At 46.1% G+C, this 19,758-nt stretch overlaps 1 protein-coding gene across 2 annotated transcripts in view; it reads left to right on the forward strand.

Annotated features, from left to right (window-relative positions):
* Window positions 1–19,758, forward strand: part of Anp32e (acidic nuclear phosphoprotein 32 family member E) — a 35,217-nt gene that overhangs the window by 264 nt on the left and 15,195 nt on the right. The window contains exon 1 of one of the 2 annotated variants that reach the window (XM_036191117.1): window positions 18,355–18,739. The exons of the other annotated variant lie outside the window; for it this stretch is intronic. Within the exon in view, the coding sequence (XP_036047010.1) occupies window positions 18,686–18,739 (54 nt within the window). The 5' untranslated portion in view covers window positions 18,355–18,685. Of the gene's footprint in view, window positions 1–18,354; window positions 18,740–19,758 lie in introns of those variants that run through there. 2 annotated transcript variants of the gene reach the window in all.

The following is a 19,758-nucleotide window of genomic DNA, read 5'->3' on the forward strand; positions in this document are numbered from 1 at the left end:
AGGCAGGAAGTGCGTCTCGCCTGGCGCCACCTCCTGGCTTACCTATGAATTTTTAAACTTTAAAATGTGGGATTCCTTCTGGACAGCAGTCGGTGCTGGACGTTTGGGGACTTTGCCTACACGATTGAACTTTGCTTCATAAAAGAAATCTTAGCTCCTAGTCAACACTTCGGCTCCCGGACCAAGCAGCCTGTCCGGGAGTTCCGATTCCCCCAAACGAACAAAGGCTGGTTTCTAGGAGAGGGAGAAAGAATTGCCCTCCTCCGACTTGACTTTTTGTTTGGATCTTGGGCGTTTCTGAGAACACATTGCTGTCTAGCTGTGTTGATTTGGAGTAGGTGCAAAGGAATAAAATGTGAACAGGAAAAGGAAAAGAGGAGAGAGGAGGAAGGTGACTGAGTTATTCGACCTCCTCTAGGTAGCTTCTTCTCCAACTCCCGAGTCTTTGTTTGGGTTTTTCCCTTCTCGCTCCCAAGCCCTCTGCTCACCCTGCACCTGGCCCAAAGCCCACCAAACCCGAGACATTCCACTGCTGTATGGCGCCATCTCCTGTCCTTGCAAGGCAGTGAAACGTGAATGTCAGATCAAAACTGTTCCAGCGTGGTGACTTTTTGTTTGTCTTTTCTTAAAAGTTCTTAACTTATTTAAACTCACTGCTTTAGAATGCTCCCGTGGCAAACCCTCTCAGTGCCCTGAGTTTGCGTGGTAGGAACAAGCTTCAGTAAGGGATGGGAGTCAGGTTAAAACAACAATTGAGGAGACAGATTAGATGAAATTAGATTTTCTAGAAAAGCTAATAACAAAAAACAAAAAGAAACGCTAACAACGTTGTTACTGAGATGATGTAATGGAGATCCAAACATTCTAATTTGATAGGTAATCACATTTAGTATTACATGCTTGCCTTCTGACTCCTGAGTCCTGAAGCCCCTTCAGCAAGCACAAAAGTGTTTACAAATTACAGCTTTCGGTATTTTTGTCGTCAGAAATGTGTGTGTATATAATTTTTTTCTTTTCTTCTTTTTTTAATATTTACTTATTTATTATGTATACAATTTTCTGCCTGCATGTATGTCTGCAGGCCATAAGAGGGCGCCAGATCTCATTACAGAGGGTTGTGAGCCACCATGTGGTTGCTGAGAATTGAACTCAGGACCTCTGGAAGAACAGCCAGTGCTCTTAACCTCTGAGCCATCCCTCCAGCCCGTGTGTGTATAATTTATTTGTATTTTATGTACATTGGTGTTTTATCTGCATGTATGTCTGTGTGAGGGTGTAGGATCCCCTGGAACAGGAGTTACTGACAGTTGTGAGCTGTCATGTGGTTGCTGGGAATTGAACCCAGGTCCTCTGGAAGAGCAGCCAGTGCTCTTAACTGCTGAGCCATCTCCTGTGCAGTTTTTTTTTTTAATTAAAAAGTAATTTCCTGTTATGAATTGATTACATGCACAGAACACTGCTAGGTTTATGAATGCTTGTGGATTAAATGAATGGATCTATCTCGTCTGTTCCGCCTCTGCCGTTTCACAGACCTTTAGACCAGCAGGGCCCTGGGCATCCATCCAAACTCCTTGTTATGCTCAGTGGAGAATGCATGGTGAGGGATTTAGGGATTCGGCTGTGGTTGATGAGAAAGCTGCTAGGCTAAGTGAGCAGAAGAGTCCAGGCCTCCATGCTCACTCCTCTACACCACTGGCTCACAACATTGGTGAGCACTGGCGTCACCTGGAGTGCACCTTGTTAACACACATTTAAACAGCCTGCATCCTCATGGCTTGTTTGTTTGTTTGAGACAGGGTATCTCTACATAGCCCTGGCTGTTCTGAAACTCACTGTGTAGACCAGGCCAGCCTTGAACTCACAGAGATCCACCTGCCTCTGACTCCCAAGTGCTGGGATTAAAGGTGTGTGCCACCACACCTGGCCTACTATCTCAGTTCTGTAAGTCCAGAGGTTGGCATTTCTTTTTACATTTATCTATCTATCTATCTATCTATCTATCTATCTATCTATCTATTTATTGGGTGTGGATGTGCATGTGCACACTCATGCCATGGTATATGTCTAGAGATTTACTTTATTTATTTATTTTAAGAAAATACCCCCGCACCCACACCCCCCCCCCCCCCCCCCCCGGAGCTGAGAATCGTACCCAGGGCCTTGTGTTTGCTAGGCAAGCGCTCTACCACTGAGCTAAATCCCCAACTCCTACTTCATTTATTTTTACATTTACTTATTTTTGTGCACGTGTGTGGGCACACATGTGGAGGTCAGAGGACACCTTGTGGGAATTTGTTCTTTCCTTCTAACGTGTGTTTGGGGATTGAACACCCTTTCCCACTGAGCCGCTTTGGGGGTCACCAGAGGTCTACATTTGTAGCAGGTTCCTAAGATGGTGGGGGCAGTCTGCAGGGCTTCCCCTGAGAGCACCTGCCCCGTCCCACTACAGGAGCAAACGTGCTGAGCTGGCTGTTCTTTGTAGAGATTAAAACCACCAATGGCCACCATATTCTCTGAGCTTAGCAGCAATTCCCTCACAAACGTATTTTAGGTACTTCTAGGTAGTGGGTACCAGTCATGACTTAGAGATGAACAAGTAAGACATGATCTTTGCTCTAAAACACTCGGGAATCTCGAAGGGACACAGATTTTGTCCAGTGTCTAGAGTAGACAGTGTGAGTGTCCACATAGCATGGGACGGAAGTGTGAGGGAGCCATGGTGCTGCAGGAATGATGAGCATTCAGACTTTACCTACACCAGTCTTTCTGTGGATGGCAATGTAACATTGTGACTTAACCGGACCGGATCACCCATGATAACATAACAGCGGCCACTTGAAGGTAGGCAGAGCCTATGCCACCCTCTCTGAGAGTGACACCAAATAGGCTGTCAAAGGAGGACCCTCCCTGATATATGCAGCAAATTGTCCTATGGAAAAGGCGGTCAGGGGCCCTGGAGGGTGACGTCTCCCCCTGTCCTGGTGGCTGCCTCATTCTGCCTGTCTTTTCTCCTTCCTCCTAATTCTCTGCCTTCCATCTAATTCAAGCTTGTGCACCAACACCCCAACAAAGTTCTTCTTTTTGACAAGGAGAAATCCAACCCTTCTCCTCATGTAACCTAAGCTAGACACAAACTTTCTGTGTAGCTGAGGCTAACCTTCAATTCTTCCTTTCTTTCTTTCTTTTTTTTTTTTTTAAAGATTTATTTATTATGTATACAGCATGTATGACTGCGGACCAGAAGAGGGCGCCAGATCTCATTACAGATGGTTGTGAGCCACCATGTGGGTGCTGGGGATTGAACTCAGGACCTCTGGAAGAGCAGTCAGTGCTCTTAACCTCTGAGCCATCTCTCCAGCCCCTGAACCTTCAATTCTCAATCCTCCTGCTTAAGTCCCCAAATACCAACAGTATGCAATCTGTGCCTGATTGAAACTTGTTTTTTTAATTTTTAAAGATTAATTAATTTATTTTTATGTTTATGAGTATTTTCCCTGTAGGTGTGTAAGAGCACCATGTGGATAGAGTGTCTGTGGAGGTCAGAAGAGGGTTTTGGATTTTCTGGAACTGGAGTTAGAGATGGTTGTGATCCACTTGTAGATGCTAGGAATTGAACCCTGGTCCTCTGCAGGAACAGCCAGTACTCTTAATCACTGAACATCTCTCCAGCCTTTTATTTATTTATGTATTTATGTGTGTATGTATGTATGTATGTATGAATGTATTTATTTATTTTTCCAGACAGGGTTTTTCTGTTCAGGCCTGGCTGTTCTGGAACTCACTCTAGACCAGTCTGGCCTTGAACTCAAGAGATCTGCCTGTCTTTGCCTCCCACATGCTGGGATTAAAGGTGTGCTCCACCACTGCTCGGCTTATTATTTCATTTATTCATCTGTCTACTTCTTTTATTGAATGCTGAAAGGAAGCACATTACAAAGACTGACTTTTCGCTCCTGATTTCTCTCTCCCTCTGCTCCACCTGCCCCTCAGTTCGGGAACCAAAGTTAGGACCTCGTACAGGATCTCTGGAACCTGTGTAAATATGGACAGGTTTGGTGGCTGGGAGCATTCGAGGAAGACCTTGTAAACCTGTGGTAAACTTGGGACACACACAGACACACACAAAGGTGCACATCATACCCCCCCAAACATGCATATCCCCCCAATAATAAAAAGAAAAAAAAAGTAGTACTTGGAGCTGGCCCCAGAATAGTGGGGAACTTCAGATCTCAGCAAAGAATAATTAGTTCCCCCTCCTTTGTTATTTAATTTTGAAAAAGGAAAAATATTTTCATTATAATATTCTTTAAAAATCATTAACAATGTTATAAAATATTTTTAAAACTTGGTTGGAATAAAATTTATTTCATTTGTATGTAAACAAGATATTTAATAGTTTTTGTTTGTTTGTTTGTTTTCTTTTTTTAAGACGATGTCTTACCACATAGCCCTGGCCTGGACCTCACTATGTAGATCAGGCTGGCCTGGAATTCACCAAGATCCAAGTGCTGTGATTAAAGGCACGCATCCCCACGCCCGGCTAATTATGGCATTTTGAAAATGCATGTTAAATCCGGGGCTGTTGAGAGGGCTCAGGCATTAAAAGCACTCGCTGCTCTTCCAGAGGAGCAGAATTCACCTCTCAGCACCTCTGCTGGGCTGCTCACAACCACCTCTAACTCCAGCTTCAGGGAATATGAGCCCTTCCTCTGCCTCCACTGACACCTGCACAAACATGCAACATGCCTTCATACACAGACACCGTGATGCTGTTTTTCTTTTTTCTTTTTGGTTTTTGGAGACAGGATTTCTCTGTGTAGCTCTGGCTGTCCTGGAACTCACCCTATATACCAGGGTGGCCTCAAACCTAGAGATCCCCCTGCCTTTGCCTCCCAATTGCTGTGTACCACTACCACCTGGCCATGAATACATTTCTTAAAATGTGCGTTTATCAGATAAGTTAGACTGTATGCCAGATGCAACAATTGTACAGAGGAATAAATGGACTAATTAGCTGAAAGATTTGTTTTTTAAACAAAAAACCCAGGATAGCTAAAAGAATCCTGTAAAATAATGCCTCTGGAGGAATCACCATCCCTGACCTCAAGTTCTACTATAGAGCTATAGTAATAAAAACAGCCCGGTACTGGCATAAAAACCGACATACGGACCAATGGAATCGAATTGAAGACCCTGACATTAATCCACACACATATGAACACCTGATCTTTGACAAAGAAGCCAAAACTATACAGTGGAAAAAAGAAAGCATCTTTAACAAATATCAATAATAACTGGATGTCAATATGTAAAATATTACAAATAGATCCATATCTGTCACCGTGCACAAAACTCAAGTCCAAGTGGATCAAAGACCTCAGCATAAATCCTGTTACACTAAACTTAATAGAAGAGAAAGTAGGAAGTACTCTTGAACACACTGGCACAGGAGATCATTTCCTAAATATAACACCAGCAGCACAGACACTGAGTACAACAATTAATAAATGGGACCTCTTAAAACTGAGAAGCTTTTTCAGGGCAAAAGACACGGTCAATAAGTCAAAAAGTCAGCCTACAGAATGGGAAAAGATCTTCACCAACCCCACATCTGACAGAGGACTGATCTCCACAGTATATAAAGAACTCAAGAAACTAGACATCAAAATATTGATTTTTAGTCCAATTAAAAAATGGGCTATAGAGCTATACAGAGCTAAACATATTCTTCTCAAAAGAAGAATCTCAAATGGCTGAAAGACATTTAAAGAAATGCTCAACATCCTTAATCATCAGAGAAATGCAAATCAAAACGACTCTGAGATACCACCTTACACCTGTCAGAATGGCTACGATCAAAAACACTAACAACAGTCAGTGTTGGAGAGGATGCGGAGCAATGGGAACACTCCTCCACTGTTGGTGGGAATGCAAACTTGTACAACCACTCTGGAAATCAGTATGGTGGTTTCTCAGAAAATTGGGAATCGAACTACCTCAAGACCCAGCCATACCACTCTTGGGCACATACCCAAGGAATGCTCAATCATACCACAAAGATACATGCTCAACTATGTTCATAGCAGCATTATTTCCAGCCAGAACCTGGAAACAACCTAGATGCCCGTCAACTGAAGAATGGATTAAGAAAATGTGGTACATCTACACAATGGAGTACTACTCAGCAGAGAAAAACAATGACAGCATGAAATTTGCAGGCAAATGGATGGAACTAGAAAATATCATCCTGAGTGAGGTAACCCAAACCCAGAAGGACAAACATGGTATGTACTCACTCACAAGTGGATACTAGATATAAAGCAAAGGACAACCAGACTGCAACCCACAAAACCAGCTAGGCTACATAGCAGGGGGACCCTTGGATGACTGTGGCTTATAATAAGTTTTGGTTTCACTGGGCAAGCTTCAGTGAAACACTGCACTATTAGAATAAGAATTTGGGGCTGGAGAGATGGCTCAGTGGTTAAGAGCACTGACTGCTCTCCCAGAGGACCCAGGTTCAATCCCCAGCACCCACATGGCAGCTCACAACTGTCTGTAACTCTAGGACCTGACACCCTCACACACGCAAAATATCAATATACTTAAAATAAGAACAAATAAGTATTAAAAAGAAGAAGAAGGAAAGAAAAGCTGAAAATCCCAAAAGGAACACTGTAAAAAATAAAAAGGATAAGAATTTGTACCGTATCAAGCTGATGGAAGGATATGCTGGCCGTATTTTCAGGAGGGGAGGCTAAAATCTTTTTAGATTATGGATTAGCCTATAGAAAAATGTCTGCTGTAAATCAAACAGTGAAGGGAAGGTAAATAGGAATCTCACTTACACAACGCAAGTAAAACATAGCTCTCCGAACAGATGAAGTTAGGTTTATTCTACATCCCAGAATCTAATCAATATTTATATGTATAATTTAGCTATCACTTGGCTTAAAAGGGCTTATTGGGAAGTGTTATCACACTATTTTCTACAGAGAAAATATTTTACTGTTTAAAATAACCCTGGACCTTTAAATTATAACCTTTTTTTTAAAAAAAGATTTATTTATTTATTATGTATATAGTATTCTGTCTGCATGTATCCCTGCGGATATGTGCAGTGGTTAGGATACAAATGACCTTTTGGGCAAACAGAAAATATGACCCTAGAAAACAGGTAAGAAAGTTAGTTTCTGTCTATATAGACTGGTGGCATCTTGATCATAGTGGGGGCGGGAGAGAAGACCTTTGCCGGGTAGATGGGGAAGGGCTGGTCAGACCTGGTCACTCATGGGAATCCACACGTTTTCTTGTTAAGCGTGCCTCCGTGGACACTTTCTTCCCCCCAGGTATACAGAGAAGACGGTCTGTCTCAAGTGGGGCTGGAGAGATGGCTCAGCGGTTAAGAGCACTGACTGCTCTTCCACTCAGGTTCAGTTCCCAGCACCCACATGGAAGCTCACAACTGTCTGTAACTCCAGTTCCAGGGCATCTGCACTCTCACACAGACATATATGCAGGCAAATACCAATGCACATAACATAAAAATAAATCAATCTTGAAAAAAAAAGCTAAAAATAAAAGAATAATTTATCCCTAATGCCTAACAGTTGGCCTGTGGCTCGAACCCAGAGTCTCTCAAGTATTTTGCCATTGAGTATGTCTTCTTCATATTTTTATAATAAAGATTTATTTATTTATTATGTATACAGTGTTCTGCCTGCATGTATGCCTGCAGGCCATAAGAGGGCGCCAGATCTCATTACAGATGGCTGTGAGCCACCCTGTGGTTGCTGGGGACTGAACTCAGGACCTCTGGAAGAGCAGCCAGTGCTCATAACCACTGCATCATCCCTCCAGACCCTGGACCCAATACTTCGTTGTTGTTGTTGTTGTTGTGTTGTTGTTATTGTTGTTTTGAGACAGGCTTTCCCTGTGTAACAGTCCTGGCTGTCCTGAGATCTGACTGCTTCTGTCTCCCAAGTGCTGGGATTAAAGGCATGCACCACCAACACCTGGTATAAATAAGTAAATTCTTTACAAAGTAAAATAAAAATGTCAAGTAACACTCAGTTAGGAGAAGCTGAAGACTACAACAATGAAAAGCCAGGCATTGTGGTACAGGTCTGGACTGGTAGCACGTGGAGGAAGCAGTAAGGGGATCATGAGTTCGGGGCCAGCCTAGACTACCTAGCAGGACTATCTAGAAAATAAATAATAGTAAAATTAAATTTAAAAATCACTAACAGAAATAAAGGGAACGCCTCTTAAAACACAAAATTCTGGTTTGAAACAATCACTGCTCATTTGTTAATTTGAGACAAAAATCTCACTATGGGGGCTGGAGATATGGCTCAGGTTAAGAGCACTGGCTGCTCTTCCAGAGGTCCTGAGTTCAATCCCCAGCACCCACATGGTGGCTCCCAACCATCTGTAATGAGATCTGGTGCCCTCTTCTGGCCTGCAGTCATACATGCTATATACATAATAAATAAATAAAAATAAATCTTAAAAAAAAAAATCTCAGGTTGGGGATTTAGCTCAGTGGTAGAGTGCTTGCCTAGCAAGCACAAGGCCCTGGGTTCGAGTCTCATCTCAAAAAAAAAAAGAAAAAAAAGAAAAAAAAATCTCACTATGTAGTCCAGGTTGGCATGTAACCCTGGATCTTCCTCTATCTCCCACGTACTAGGCTAGATGGCTATGCCACCACGCCTGCCTAACCTTCTGGTGGTGACCTTTATCTTTTGATCTTCCGGCCTCCACTTTAGGGTGTATCATCACGCCCAGTTTATGTGCTCCTGGAGATCAAATCCAGGGCTGTTCACAGACTACACAACTGCACAATATATGTCCACAACCACATTCTGATGTCTTAGGAACCGTTTTCTGTGATGCTACATATGAATGCATATGTTTTAGGTGCATACACATTTTAGATTTTATAAAAACAGGACCATATCATATGCATAATTTGTGAAAGTTATTCTATATCAATAAATGTAAGTCCTTGCCACAATGACTTCATAGTATTGAAATAGCATAATTTTGGCAGGCCTGATGTGGCAAGCTTGGACTCAGCTACTCTGGGTGGGTGAGGCAGGAGGGTCAAAAGTTTAAGACCTGCCCGGGCAACTGTGCTGCATAGTTTTTCTTTTTAATTTATTTTTTATTTTATTATTATTTTTAGCTGAGGATCGAACCCAGGGCCTTGCTAGGCAAGCGCTCTACCACTGAGCTAAATCCCCAACCCGCTGCATAGTTTTTCAACTTGACACAAGCTGAACTCATCTGAGAGGAGGGGGCCTCAATTAAGAAAACGCTTCCAGGGGCTGGAGAGATGGCTCAGAGGTTAAGAGCTGTGCCTGTTCCTCCAGAGGTCCTGAGTTCAATTCCCAGCACCCACATGGTGGCTCACAACCATCTATAATGAGATCTGGTGCCCTCTTCTGGCCTGTAGACATACATGCAGGCAGAACACTGTATACATAATGAATACATAAATCTTTAAAAAAAAAAAAAAAAAGAAAGAAGGAAAGAAAATGCTTCCATAAGATTGTGCTGTAGGCAAGCCTGTAGGACATTTTCTTAATTAGTGATTGATGTGGGAGAGCTCTGGCCATTGTGGGTGGTGCCTTCTCTGTGTAAAGAAGTATAGGCTGGTGGTCCTACAGTCTATAAAAAAGCAGGCTGAGCAAGCCAGGAGGAGCAGAGCAGGACTGTAAGCAGCACTCCTGGGGGCCTCTGTAGCAACTCCTGTCTCCAGGCTCCTGTCCTGTGTGAGTTCCTGCCCTGGCTTCCTTTAATGATGAACTACGGTGCTGAAGTGTAAGCCAAATAAACCCTTTCCTTCCCAACCTGCTTTTTTTTAAAGATTTATTTATTTGTTATTATCACGTATGCAGAAGAGGGCGCCAGATCTCATTACAGATGGTTGTGAGCCACCATGTGTTGCTGGGAATTGAACTCAGGACCTCTGGAAGAGCAGCCGGTGCTCCTAACCACTGAGTCATCTCTCCAGTCCCCAACCTGCTTTTGGTCATGGTGTTTTGTCGCAGCAATAGAAACCCTGACTAAGACAGCTACTTAGTGAGACCCTGTTTCCAAAGTAAAGTGTAGGTCTGAGAACAGACTTCAGTGGTAGAGAGAGTCCCTGCCTGGTATCTAAAATCCGAGGAAGAAAAAAGGTAAAATTTTTATTCATTCATTCATTCATTCATTGTTCACTCATGTTTGTGCTATGGATGAACACCAAGGCCTTTTGCGTGCTAAGTATATGCTCTCCCACCAAACTACACCCCCAGCCTCAGTCTGAGATATTCACTCCTTTTTTGTATCTGGACTAAGTCATTTTCAGTTTTTACCTCTGACTAACAATAATTAGAATACTCTCACTCAAGCTGGGCGGTGGTGGCACATGTCTTTAATCTCAACACTTAGGAGGCAGAGGCAGGTGGCTCTCTCTGACTGTGAGTTTGAAGCCAGCCTGGTCTATAGAGTGAGTTCCAGGACAGCCAGGACTGCATCACAGAGAAACCCTGTCTGGAAAAATCAGAATTAAAAAAAAAAATACTCTCATATATATATTTATAAATTTGTCTAGTTTTTGCTTAGAATTGGACTCTCAAAAGTTTTTCCTTCACCACCCCACCACCACCCCACACCACCACCCACCCACCACCCCACCAACCATTAAAAACGAGAGAGAGAAAAAAAAAGTTTTTCCTTAACATTTTACTGTGGAAAAAAAAGTTAAGTCAGGCTTGAGGAGGTATAATTTATATGCAGTAAAACCACACTTTTTTAGTGTACACGTCCATGAGTTTTGACAAATGCATTGGGTAACTACCCCATAATCAAGACAGAGTTTCATCACCACCACCCCCACAACAAGTCCCCTGTACCCCTTTGTAGTTAACCCCTCTTCCCACACTCATCCTTTGGTAACTACTGTTTTCTGACCCTATAATTTTGGCTTTCTCAGCACCTCTTAGGGATCAAATTACACATCCTTTGGATGTGGCTTCTTGCGCTTAGCATCCATCCGTGTTGTTGGGTACCTGGAATTGGCTTCACTTTATCACTGAGTTTCCGTGTGTGTAGACCAGATTTGCTCATTTATTGGCAAGCTGGAGGGCATGTGGGCTGTGTCTAGAGTCTGAGTGAGTCCATCTTTTTGTTGTTCTCGTGGGTCATATGGTAAACGTCTAACTACACAGGGAACTGTCACGCTTTCTCTGAGTGACGACGGGGTTTGTCATCCCCACCAGCTGTGTGTGAGAGCTTTAGTTGCTCATTCTTGGTTCTGTGCATGTGTGCATGCTGTGGTGCAAGCATGTCTGTGTTTACATGTGTGGGGAGGCCAGAAGACACCCTTAATGTCGTTCCTCAGGGCCTTGCTTTAAAAAAATTATTTAATATTTCAATACTAAGATAATCTCCGAGAGATGTGAATGTTGCTGTTAAGTTGACTTTCTCTTATTGGTGAAATTATTAAGGCCACTCCACGTAGTTAAAAGGGAGGTTTATTTTGTGGGGTAACTTACAAATGAAGGGGTAGGTTGCAGGGTCTGGCAAAGGTATAGCGCAGTCCGGCGGTGTTCTCTGGAGAACTCTGCTCGGTCTACCTCCTGCGTCCAGCGTCCCGGAACCAAGAGAGCGACCTCCTCTCGATCCTCGGTCTTCTGCTCCCTTCTCTGTCCCGCCTTGTGGGCATGATCATTACCGAAGCCTCAATGGGGGTTGGAACTTCCAGGCCAATGCTGGGATGGCTATCCACTACATTCTCCCTTTATTCAGTCAGGCATTCTAGCACATACGGTGACACCACCCGAGCTTTGGTGGTGGTGGTGGTGGTGGTGGCACACACCTTTAATCTCAGCACTCAGGAGGCAGAGGCAGGCTGATCTCTGAGTTCGAGGCCAGCCTGGCCCACCTTTGTCAGTTAAATCTCTCTGCAAACACCCTCACAGACACACTCAGAGGTGTGTTTCTATGTTGATTCTAAATCCAGCCAAGTTGAGGAAGATCAATCATCATAACAACCTTGGCAAAAAATACATTTATTCATAAGTAGGAAAATATACTTATTAACTATGTATCAGAAGAGCATATCAAAATTCTGTAGCTAGGTTTCTTGCATTGAATGTGTCTATTAACTGTGTACATTGGATTTGTATGCTAAATTTCTGTGGAACTATCTTTTAGCATAGGCCAGGAAAAGTACGTGTAGGTTTAAAGACCAAAGATTCATTTATCATGTTTTGTTATGTTAATGGATGATCCATAAGTTCAACGTCTAGTTATATAACTTATCGTTATGTATCCCAACAGGGGTTAGATGAGCAGAGATCTGTTACTGTATCATGTACATTGATAGGAATATGAGTACTGTAGGGATGGCTAGATGGCTTAGCAGGTAAAGGGGCTTGCTGCAAAGCTGGGAGCTTGAGTTTGATCCCAGGAACCAGCATGTTGGAAGGAGAGCGCCCGACTTCTGCAGGCTGTCCTCTGAACTCCCTCACACCACAAAATAAGTAAAAAAGTGTAAAGGGGGGAAAAAGCTGTTTAAAAACATCATTAGTGTTCTCTAGGAATGGATCACTTCTGAGTACCAGATCTTGTTTCCTGGGAAGGATTTTGCAGAATTACTGGTGACAGTTATTTCTGGGGGCTCCAAATCCCTTTGGACTCTGGGGGAAAAGGCTTTAGTAGCATTAGCTTTGCTTTATTTTGGGAGTGACCACAAATTAACCAATTTGTGTTTCTGTTTTCTTTCCTTTTGTTTTGATGTGTGTGTTTTGTTCAGTAGTTCAGGCTGGCCTTGAACTCTCAGCAATCCTTCTGCCTCAGCCTCCCAAGCACCATGATTACAGGAGCTTGTTACTAACTCTGCTCATAGTTTGGAAAAGGGAAAGCTAAGAGGAAGAACAACCCACAGTTATTATTTTATTTTAAAAAAAAATAAATTACTGGGTGGTGGCCGCATGCCTTTAATTCCAGCACTCAGGCGGTAGAGGCAGGTGGATCTCAGTGAGTTCGAGGCCAGCCTGGGCTACCAAGTGAGTTCCAGGACAGGCACCAAAGCTACACAGAGAAACCCTGTCTTGAAAAACAAAATAAAACAAACAAACAAACAAACCAAAAGACAAACAAACAAAACAAAAATTAACCCAGGTTGGGGATTTAGCTCAGTGGTAGAGCGCTTGCCTAGCAAGCGCAAGGCCCTGGGTTTGAGCCTCAGCTCCAACAACCACAAAAAATTAACCCATAATTCTTGTCTATGTTTAGCCACATTGGTACTTTTTCTCAGTACAGCATTTTCTTTCTTTCTTTTTTTTTTAAATGGTTTTTTCAAGACAGGGTTTCTCTGTGTAGCTTTGTGCCTTTCCTGGAACATGCTTTATAGACCAGGCTGGCCTTGAACTCACAGAGATCCACCTGCCTCTGCCTTCTGAGTGCTGGGAATTAAAAGCATGCGCCACCACCGCCTGGCTCAGTCCAACTTCCTCTGCGTTAGGCTGACTGCTCTGTCTCTGCCTTCCCTCTCCCCAGCCTTCTTCTAGTCTGTGTCCTAGCCACCCCTCACCACACTTCCTGCCTGGCTACTGGCCGATCAGCGTTTTATTAAATGAATAGGAGTGACAAATCATTTTTTTTTTTTTTAAGATTTATTTATTTGCAAGCCAGAAGAGGCTACCAGATCTCATTACAGATGGCTGTGAGCCACCATGTGGGTGCTGGGAATTGAACTCAGGACCTTTGGAAGAGCAGTCGGCACTCTTAACCTCTGAGCCATCTCTCCTGCCCACCCCCCCTTTTTTTTTTTTTTGGTTTTTTGAGATAGGGTTTCTCTGTGTAGCTTTGCACCTTTCCTGTAACTTGCTTTGGAGACCAGGCTGGCCTTGAACTCACAGAGATCCGCTTGCCTCTGCCTCCCAAGTGCTGGGATTAAAGGCGTGCACCACCACCGATGGATGAAGTAGTTGATTCTTTCCACTGTGTAAACGAAATGTGGAAGCGCAGGAGGAGGAGGAGGATGAATCTAAGCAGAGGGAGACTGGCCATGCAGACCTAACAGAGGTCTTAGAAGTGCTTCCATGCTGAGACATCCCTTCACTTTTTGTAAGTCTAGCAAAATGGCAGGCTAGGCCTTCCAGATTGGTGTTGATTTGGACCTTCACCAGAAAGAGGTGTAATTCTGAGCAAGGCAATCCCCTTCCAGGGTGTTGCCTGCTAGGATTACCTTCCATCTGTACCCTCAGTAACTGGGGGGATAAGTTCTTCAGTGGCATATCCCACAGTATCTGTGGTTTTCAGTAGAAGGACTCAGGCATCTTGTAAGGGCCTGGGAGCGAGGGGTATAAACATCCTGAGCCTACTCTCCTAAGTTTTGATTTCCTCCAGGGCCAATGCCAGTGAGCTGTTAAGACTCAACGCAGTCATGGATGGAGGATGGAGAATAAGTTTAGAGAGGGATTCTTGGTTACTGTTCTATCCCTGTATGACCAAGGCAACTTATAGAAGAAAGCATTTAACTGGGGGCTGACATACAGGTTCAGAGTGAGTCTATGACCATCAAGGCAGAATGTTGGCATTGGGCGGGCAGGCAGGCAGGCATGGGTCTGGAGAAGTAGCTGAGAGTTTACATCCTGACCCCAAGGCAAGTAAGGCAGTCAGTGGCTGAAGATGAGCTTAGGTCTTAAATGGTTTTTTGTTTGTTTGTTTTGTTTTTTGTTTTTCAAGACAGGGTTTCTCTGTGTAGTTTTGGTGCCTGTCCTGGATCTCGCTCTGTAGACCAGGCCTCGAACTCATAGAGATCCACCTGCCTCTGTCTCTTGAGTGCTGGGATTAAAGGCGTGTGCCACCACCGCCTGGCGACTTCAACTTTTTTTTTTAACTTACATTTATTTATTTATTTATTCCTTTATTTGTGTGTGTGTGTGTGGGGGGGTGGCTATGCGGCTATGCATGTACCATAGCATGAAAGTGGAAGTCAGAGAACAACTTTTGGGAGTCAATTCCTTCCTTACGCCATGGGGTTTCCAGGAATAGGAACTCAGGTTGGAAGGCTTGGCAAGTGTCTTTACCCACTGAGGCCTCTTGCAGGCCCAAGAGTTTAATAATATGCTGATGCTTCCTTCTTGTTGGTAAGTTAAAGGCATTGTCTGAACTATTCTACATTCCTTCTCCTCCTCTTTTTCTATGTAGCCCTGGCTGGCCTGGAACTTGATATGTAGACCAAGCTGGCCTTGAACTCACAGAGATCCACCTGCCTCTGCTTTCTCTTCTATCTCTTGTTTAGCTCCCATACATGTCACACACACCCCCTTCTCCTTCCTCAGTCTCTTCAGTGGAAAACCCTTCCTCTCTCTGTTTCTCTCTCAATCATGTTTTTCTCTTCTTTTTGCTATCAGGCATGTCCTCTCGGGATACACCCTCCCCATGGTCAGCCCTTGGGTGGGGTCAGAATTCAGGATATATTCCCAGGCTGATCCGAAAATGTGCTTTTTCTTTTTTATCCATCTCCAGTCTGTGCCCAGCTCTTCCCTGAGATTTTTGTTTTTTGTTTTGTTGTTGTGTTTGTAATGTATTGTTTATGAGACAGGGTCTCACTATGTAGCTTTGGCTGGCCTGGAACTCCCTATGTAACCAGGCTAGCCTTAAACTCAAAAAGATCTGCCTGCCTCTGCCTCCTAAGTGCTGGGATTAAAGGGGTGAGCCACCAGGCCCCTGAATCTTCCCTTGCTGTGTATTTTGGTTGTTTTTATATCCTGGCTTCCTTTAGCATTGTTAGCGCTAAAATCTAACTAACTCTTCGGATGCCCTTCAGAAGCACCGTTCCATTACTTATGCTGTTTGTTATTAAGTGCAAGCCTGTTTGTTCCTGTGCCTGGGTCAGGGTAAGGGTGTGGAGTGGCCAAGAGTCTGCTGGAGACGCAAAGGTGTCTTAGGCTGAGAAACTAAAACATGGGAGATGTATGCTAATTCACTCACTTCCTCAAATCATCACAAATTTTAAAGGAATGTGGCAGAATATAACCAGAATTAAAAGTTAAGAGCTTTAAGATTAAAAAGTAACTGAGAGGTGGTGTTCCAACGCTTTTAACCCCAGCACTCAGGAGGCAGAGCCAGGCGGATCTCAGTGAGTTTGAAGACAGACTGGCCTACAGAGCCAGTTCCAAGACAGCCAGGGCTACATGGAGAAACCCAGTCTTGAACCCCTGCCCCAGAGCAGAAAAGTTATCTTTAAAGGTAGAAAGGGTGTGGTTTAGTTCACAGTTCTAGGCACAGTCAATTATGGCAGGAACTGGTCACACCATGTCCAGGAAGCACAGAAAAAGTAATCTTCCTCCCCCTCCCCACCCGCCAGGCACCAAAACTACACAGAGGCTGGGCGGTGGTGGCGCACGCCTTTAATCCCAGCACTCAGGAGGCAGAGCCAGGTGGATCTCTGTGAGTTTGAGGCCAGCCTGGCCTACCAAGTGAGTTCCAGGAAAAGGCGCAAAGCTACATAGAGAAACCCTGTCTCTTAAAAAAAAAGGGGGGGGGGGGCTGGAAACATGACTGAGTGGTTAAGAGCACTGACTGCTCTCCCAAAGGCCCCAGGTTCAAATCCCAGCACCCACATGGCAGCTAACAACTGTCTGTAACTCAAAGATCTGACCTGCAGGCAAAACACCAATGCACATAAAATAAAAGTAAATAAATTAAAAAAAAAAAAAAGATTGCCTAACTTGCCAGTAATGTATGACTTTAATGGCAGCACTGGGGAGCAGAGGCAGGTGGATAGATCCGTGTCATTTAGAAGCCAACCTGGTCTACTAAGCAAATTCTGGGCCAGCAAGGACTACACGGTAAGACCCTGTCTTAAAAAAAAACAACAACCCAAAAACAAAACAACACACACACACACACACACACACACACACACACACACACACACACACACACGGAAACCCTGTCTCGAAAACATCATCATCAAAACCAAACAAAAAACCCAAAACCTACACAGTGAAACCCTATCTGGAAAAACAACAACAATAATAATAGTAATTCTTATCCCATTCATCTGTTTTTTTGTTTTTGGAGACAGGATTTCTTTTGTAGGCTTTGGCTGTCTTAGAACTAGCTCTGCAGACCAGGCTGGCCTCAGGCTCACAGAGATCTACTTACGTGGGCCACTACTGCCCGGCTCCTACTCATACTACTCATATCTTTATTTAGATTTTTAGTTTTTGTTTTGGGACAGGGGCTGGCCTGGAGCTTACTATGTATACCGGGCCTCAAGAGATCTGCCTTCCTCTCCCTAATGGGTCTGTGATTAGGACCCTTTACGCTGGGTCTTAGAGAGACATTAAATAGAATTTTTTTAAAAAACGTATTTGAGTGTTTTGCTTGAATGTATGCACACACACACACACACACACACACACACACACACACACACACACCTGTGCCTGGGGCCTGTGGAGGTCAGAATAGGCTACAGGATTCCCTGGAACTGTAGTTATGGATGATTGTGTGCCATCATGTTGGTACTGAACCAGGGTCCTCTCCAAGAGGCCATGGTCTCTCCAGCCCCTCACATACACTTTAAAAGGACATTCTAAGTAGATTTCTGTAGGAAACTTACCGAGGGGAAACTGGAAAGGAGAGGCCTAGCTGCAGATTCTGGCAATCGTGTTTTCTTTAGGACTGTGTGGCTTTTCCTCTAACGTCCCAACTTTTTGCCAGCGACAAATGACCTCAGTACCAACTCCTCCAGGGCGGTTTTATTTAAAGGTTTCTGACTCAACGTGCTAAACTCAACTGCTTTCGGGGCCGTTCTGCCTTCTACAGTGGAAGTTAAAATACCTTCTTTATCACGCTCTGGTTCTACAACACGCAAGGGCAGTTCGACACGGGGTGTAACGAACACGCCGCTCTTGCCTTGTGTCCCTTGCTCACCCCGTAGCCGCAGTGGCAGAAAGCTCGTGCTTTAAGACCACCGAGAGCTCGGGAGTGCGGTGTCAATGACCCACCTACAGCCCGGGGACGCCTACGACGCCTTTTCCCGAGAACCCCCAGACGACAACAAATTCAACAGACGCCCAAACCGTCCCACTACCGAGGGAAAGCGCGCCAATCACACAAAGAACAGGAGGGGGGCGGCCGGGATTCAAAATCACTTCTCCGGGACGTACATCCTCCCGGACCTATCGGAATTAACTGCGCGCTTGCTCCGAGCCAATAGACACTGAGTTTCTGGTCCAGGTCCCACCTAAAGACGGACGGACAGTCCTCTCACCCAATGGAGTCGTGTGACACGGAAGACTCGGCCAATGCCGTCGGGAGGTGGGTGGGGTGTAGGCCAGGGGGTTGGCGGTGCCGTGTCATGGAGGCTCAGTCTCGCAGCAGCCATTGAAGGGGAAGGAGCCGCGGGCGGGCGAGCGGGCGCGCGCGTGTCTCTGTGTGTGTGAATGTGGGTGCGTGCCCGGGTGTGCGCGCGCGGGTGTGTGGACTAGAAGGTGGGGGCAGCCGAGTTAGTCCCAAGTCGTCGGACTCCATTTGCTATCCTCTTTCTGCCCCGCACCCGGGTGGTCGTGGGCGTTCGTCTTCGCGTCTCTTTTCATTCATCTCCAGACCGTGAGGGGGTCTTGAGGGTTGGGGGCAGTGGGGAGGGCAGGCGAGGGGAAAGGAGGAGGACATGGAGATGAAGAAGAAGATTAACCTGGAGTTGAAGAACAGAGCCCCGGAGGAGGTGAGATGACTCAGCCCCCCGCCTTCCCCTCCCGCCCTGTGTCGTGAGGGGTGGGCTCCGGGGGTGCGGGTGGGTGCGCCGGGCGGGCTGGGGAACGCGCCCCCACGCGGGGCGGGGGCGGGGGCGGGCTGTTTATTTTAAGTTTTAAATCACCAGGCTCTCGTGCTTAAAATGGCGAAGGGCTTAAGTTTCTCGGGGCACGCTCGCCGGCGCGCGGGGGCTCAGCCCCTCGGCGTCCCCGCAGCCTGGCGGCCGGGCCTCGCGGGGGCGGGCGGCGTGGGCGCCACCCTCGGGCCCTCGCCACGCGCCAAGTTGGTGTAACTTTCCCGCCGTGCCGCCCCTCGGCCGGCCGCGGGCCCCGGGGCGTGGGTCTCGGGCCGATCCGCGCCCCGCGCTCCCTCCGGCGGTGCCCACTCGAGCGGGCGGCGCGCACCGGGGCTGCGGCGGAACCCCGGGACCCGACGGCGCCGGCCGCGATCCTCGTGGCGCACGGACCTCCACGCAAAGCCCCGTGGCTCGCGCGGGCGGCGCGGGGCTCCGTGCGGCCGTCCGCAAGGGTCGCGGGCTGGGAGGGGCCCCGGGAGGCGTCGTCTCCGGTCCCCCCCACCCCGGGCCGTCGGAGTCCTTCGCGGTTCCCGCCGGGTTCACGGGCCTGGAGCTCGGGCCGCGGCGGCGGCGGCGGCGCCCGGGGCTCGCTGGTTCCCTGCAGCCTGAAGGCGAGGGACAAGGCATCCGCGCCACGGGGGTCCCTGGACGCCCGAGCGAAGGTCTGCCCGGCCTTCGCGGTTATCTGTGCCCGAGCCCCGAGACTTTTCTGCGGCCGATGTGCGGGTTTCTTCCGACTGGAGCCGAGAGCGAGGTGGAGGAAACATTGTTGCTGTAAGGGTTATCTCGAGGGAGAACCACAAGTTTTCTCGAGCTTGTTAGAAGAGTCTAGACTAACTCAAAGTTGAAAAGCCGTCCATCCGCGGGACGCGGTGACTGAGACCTGTAATTCTGTGTATGCAATTCCCCGCCCT

This window comes from Onychomys torridus, chromosome 6 (genome assembly GCF_903995425.1).
Source record: "Onychomys torridus chromosome 6, mOncTor1.1, whole genome shotgun sequence".
Lineage (NCBI taxonomy): Eukaryota > Metazoa > Chordata > Mammalia > Rodentia > Cricetidae > Onychomys > Onychomys torridus.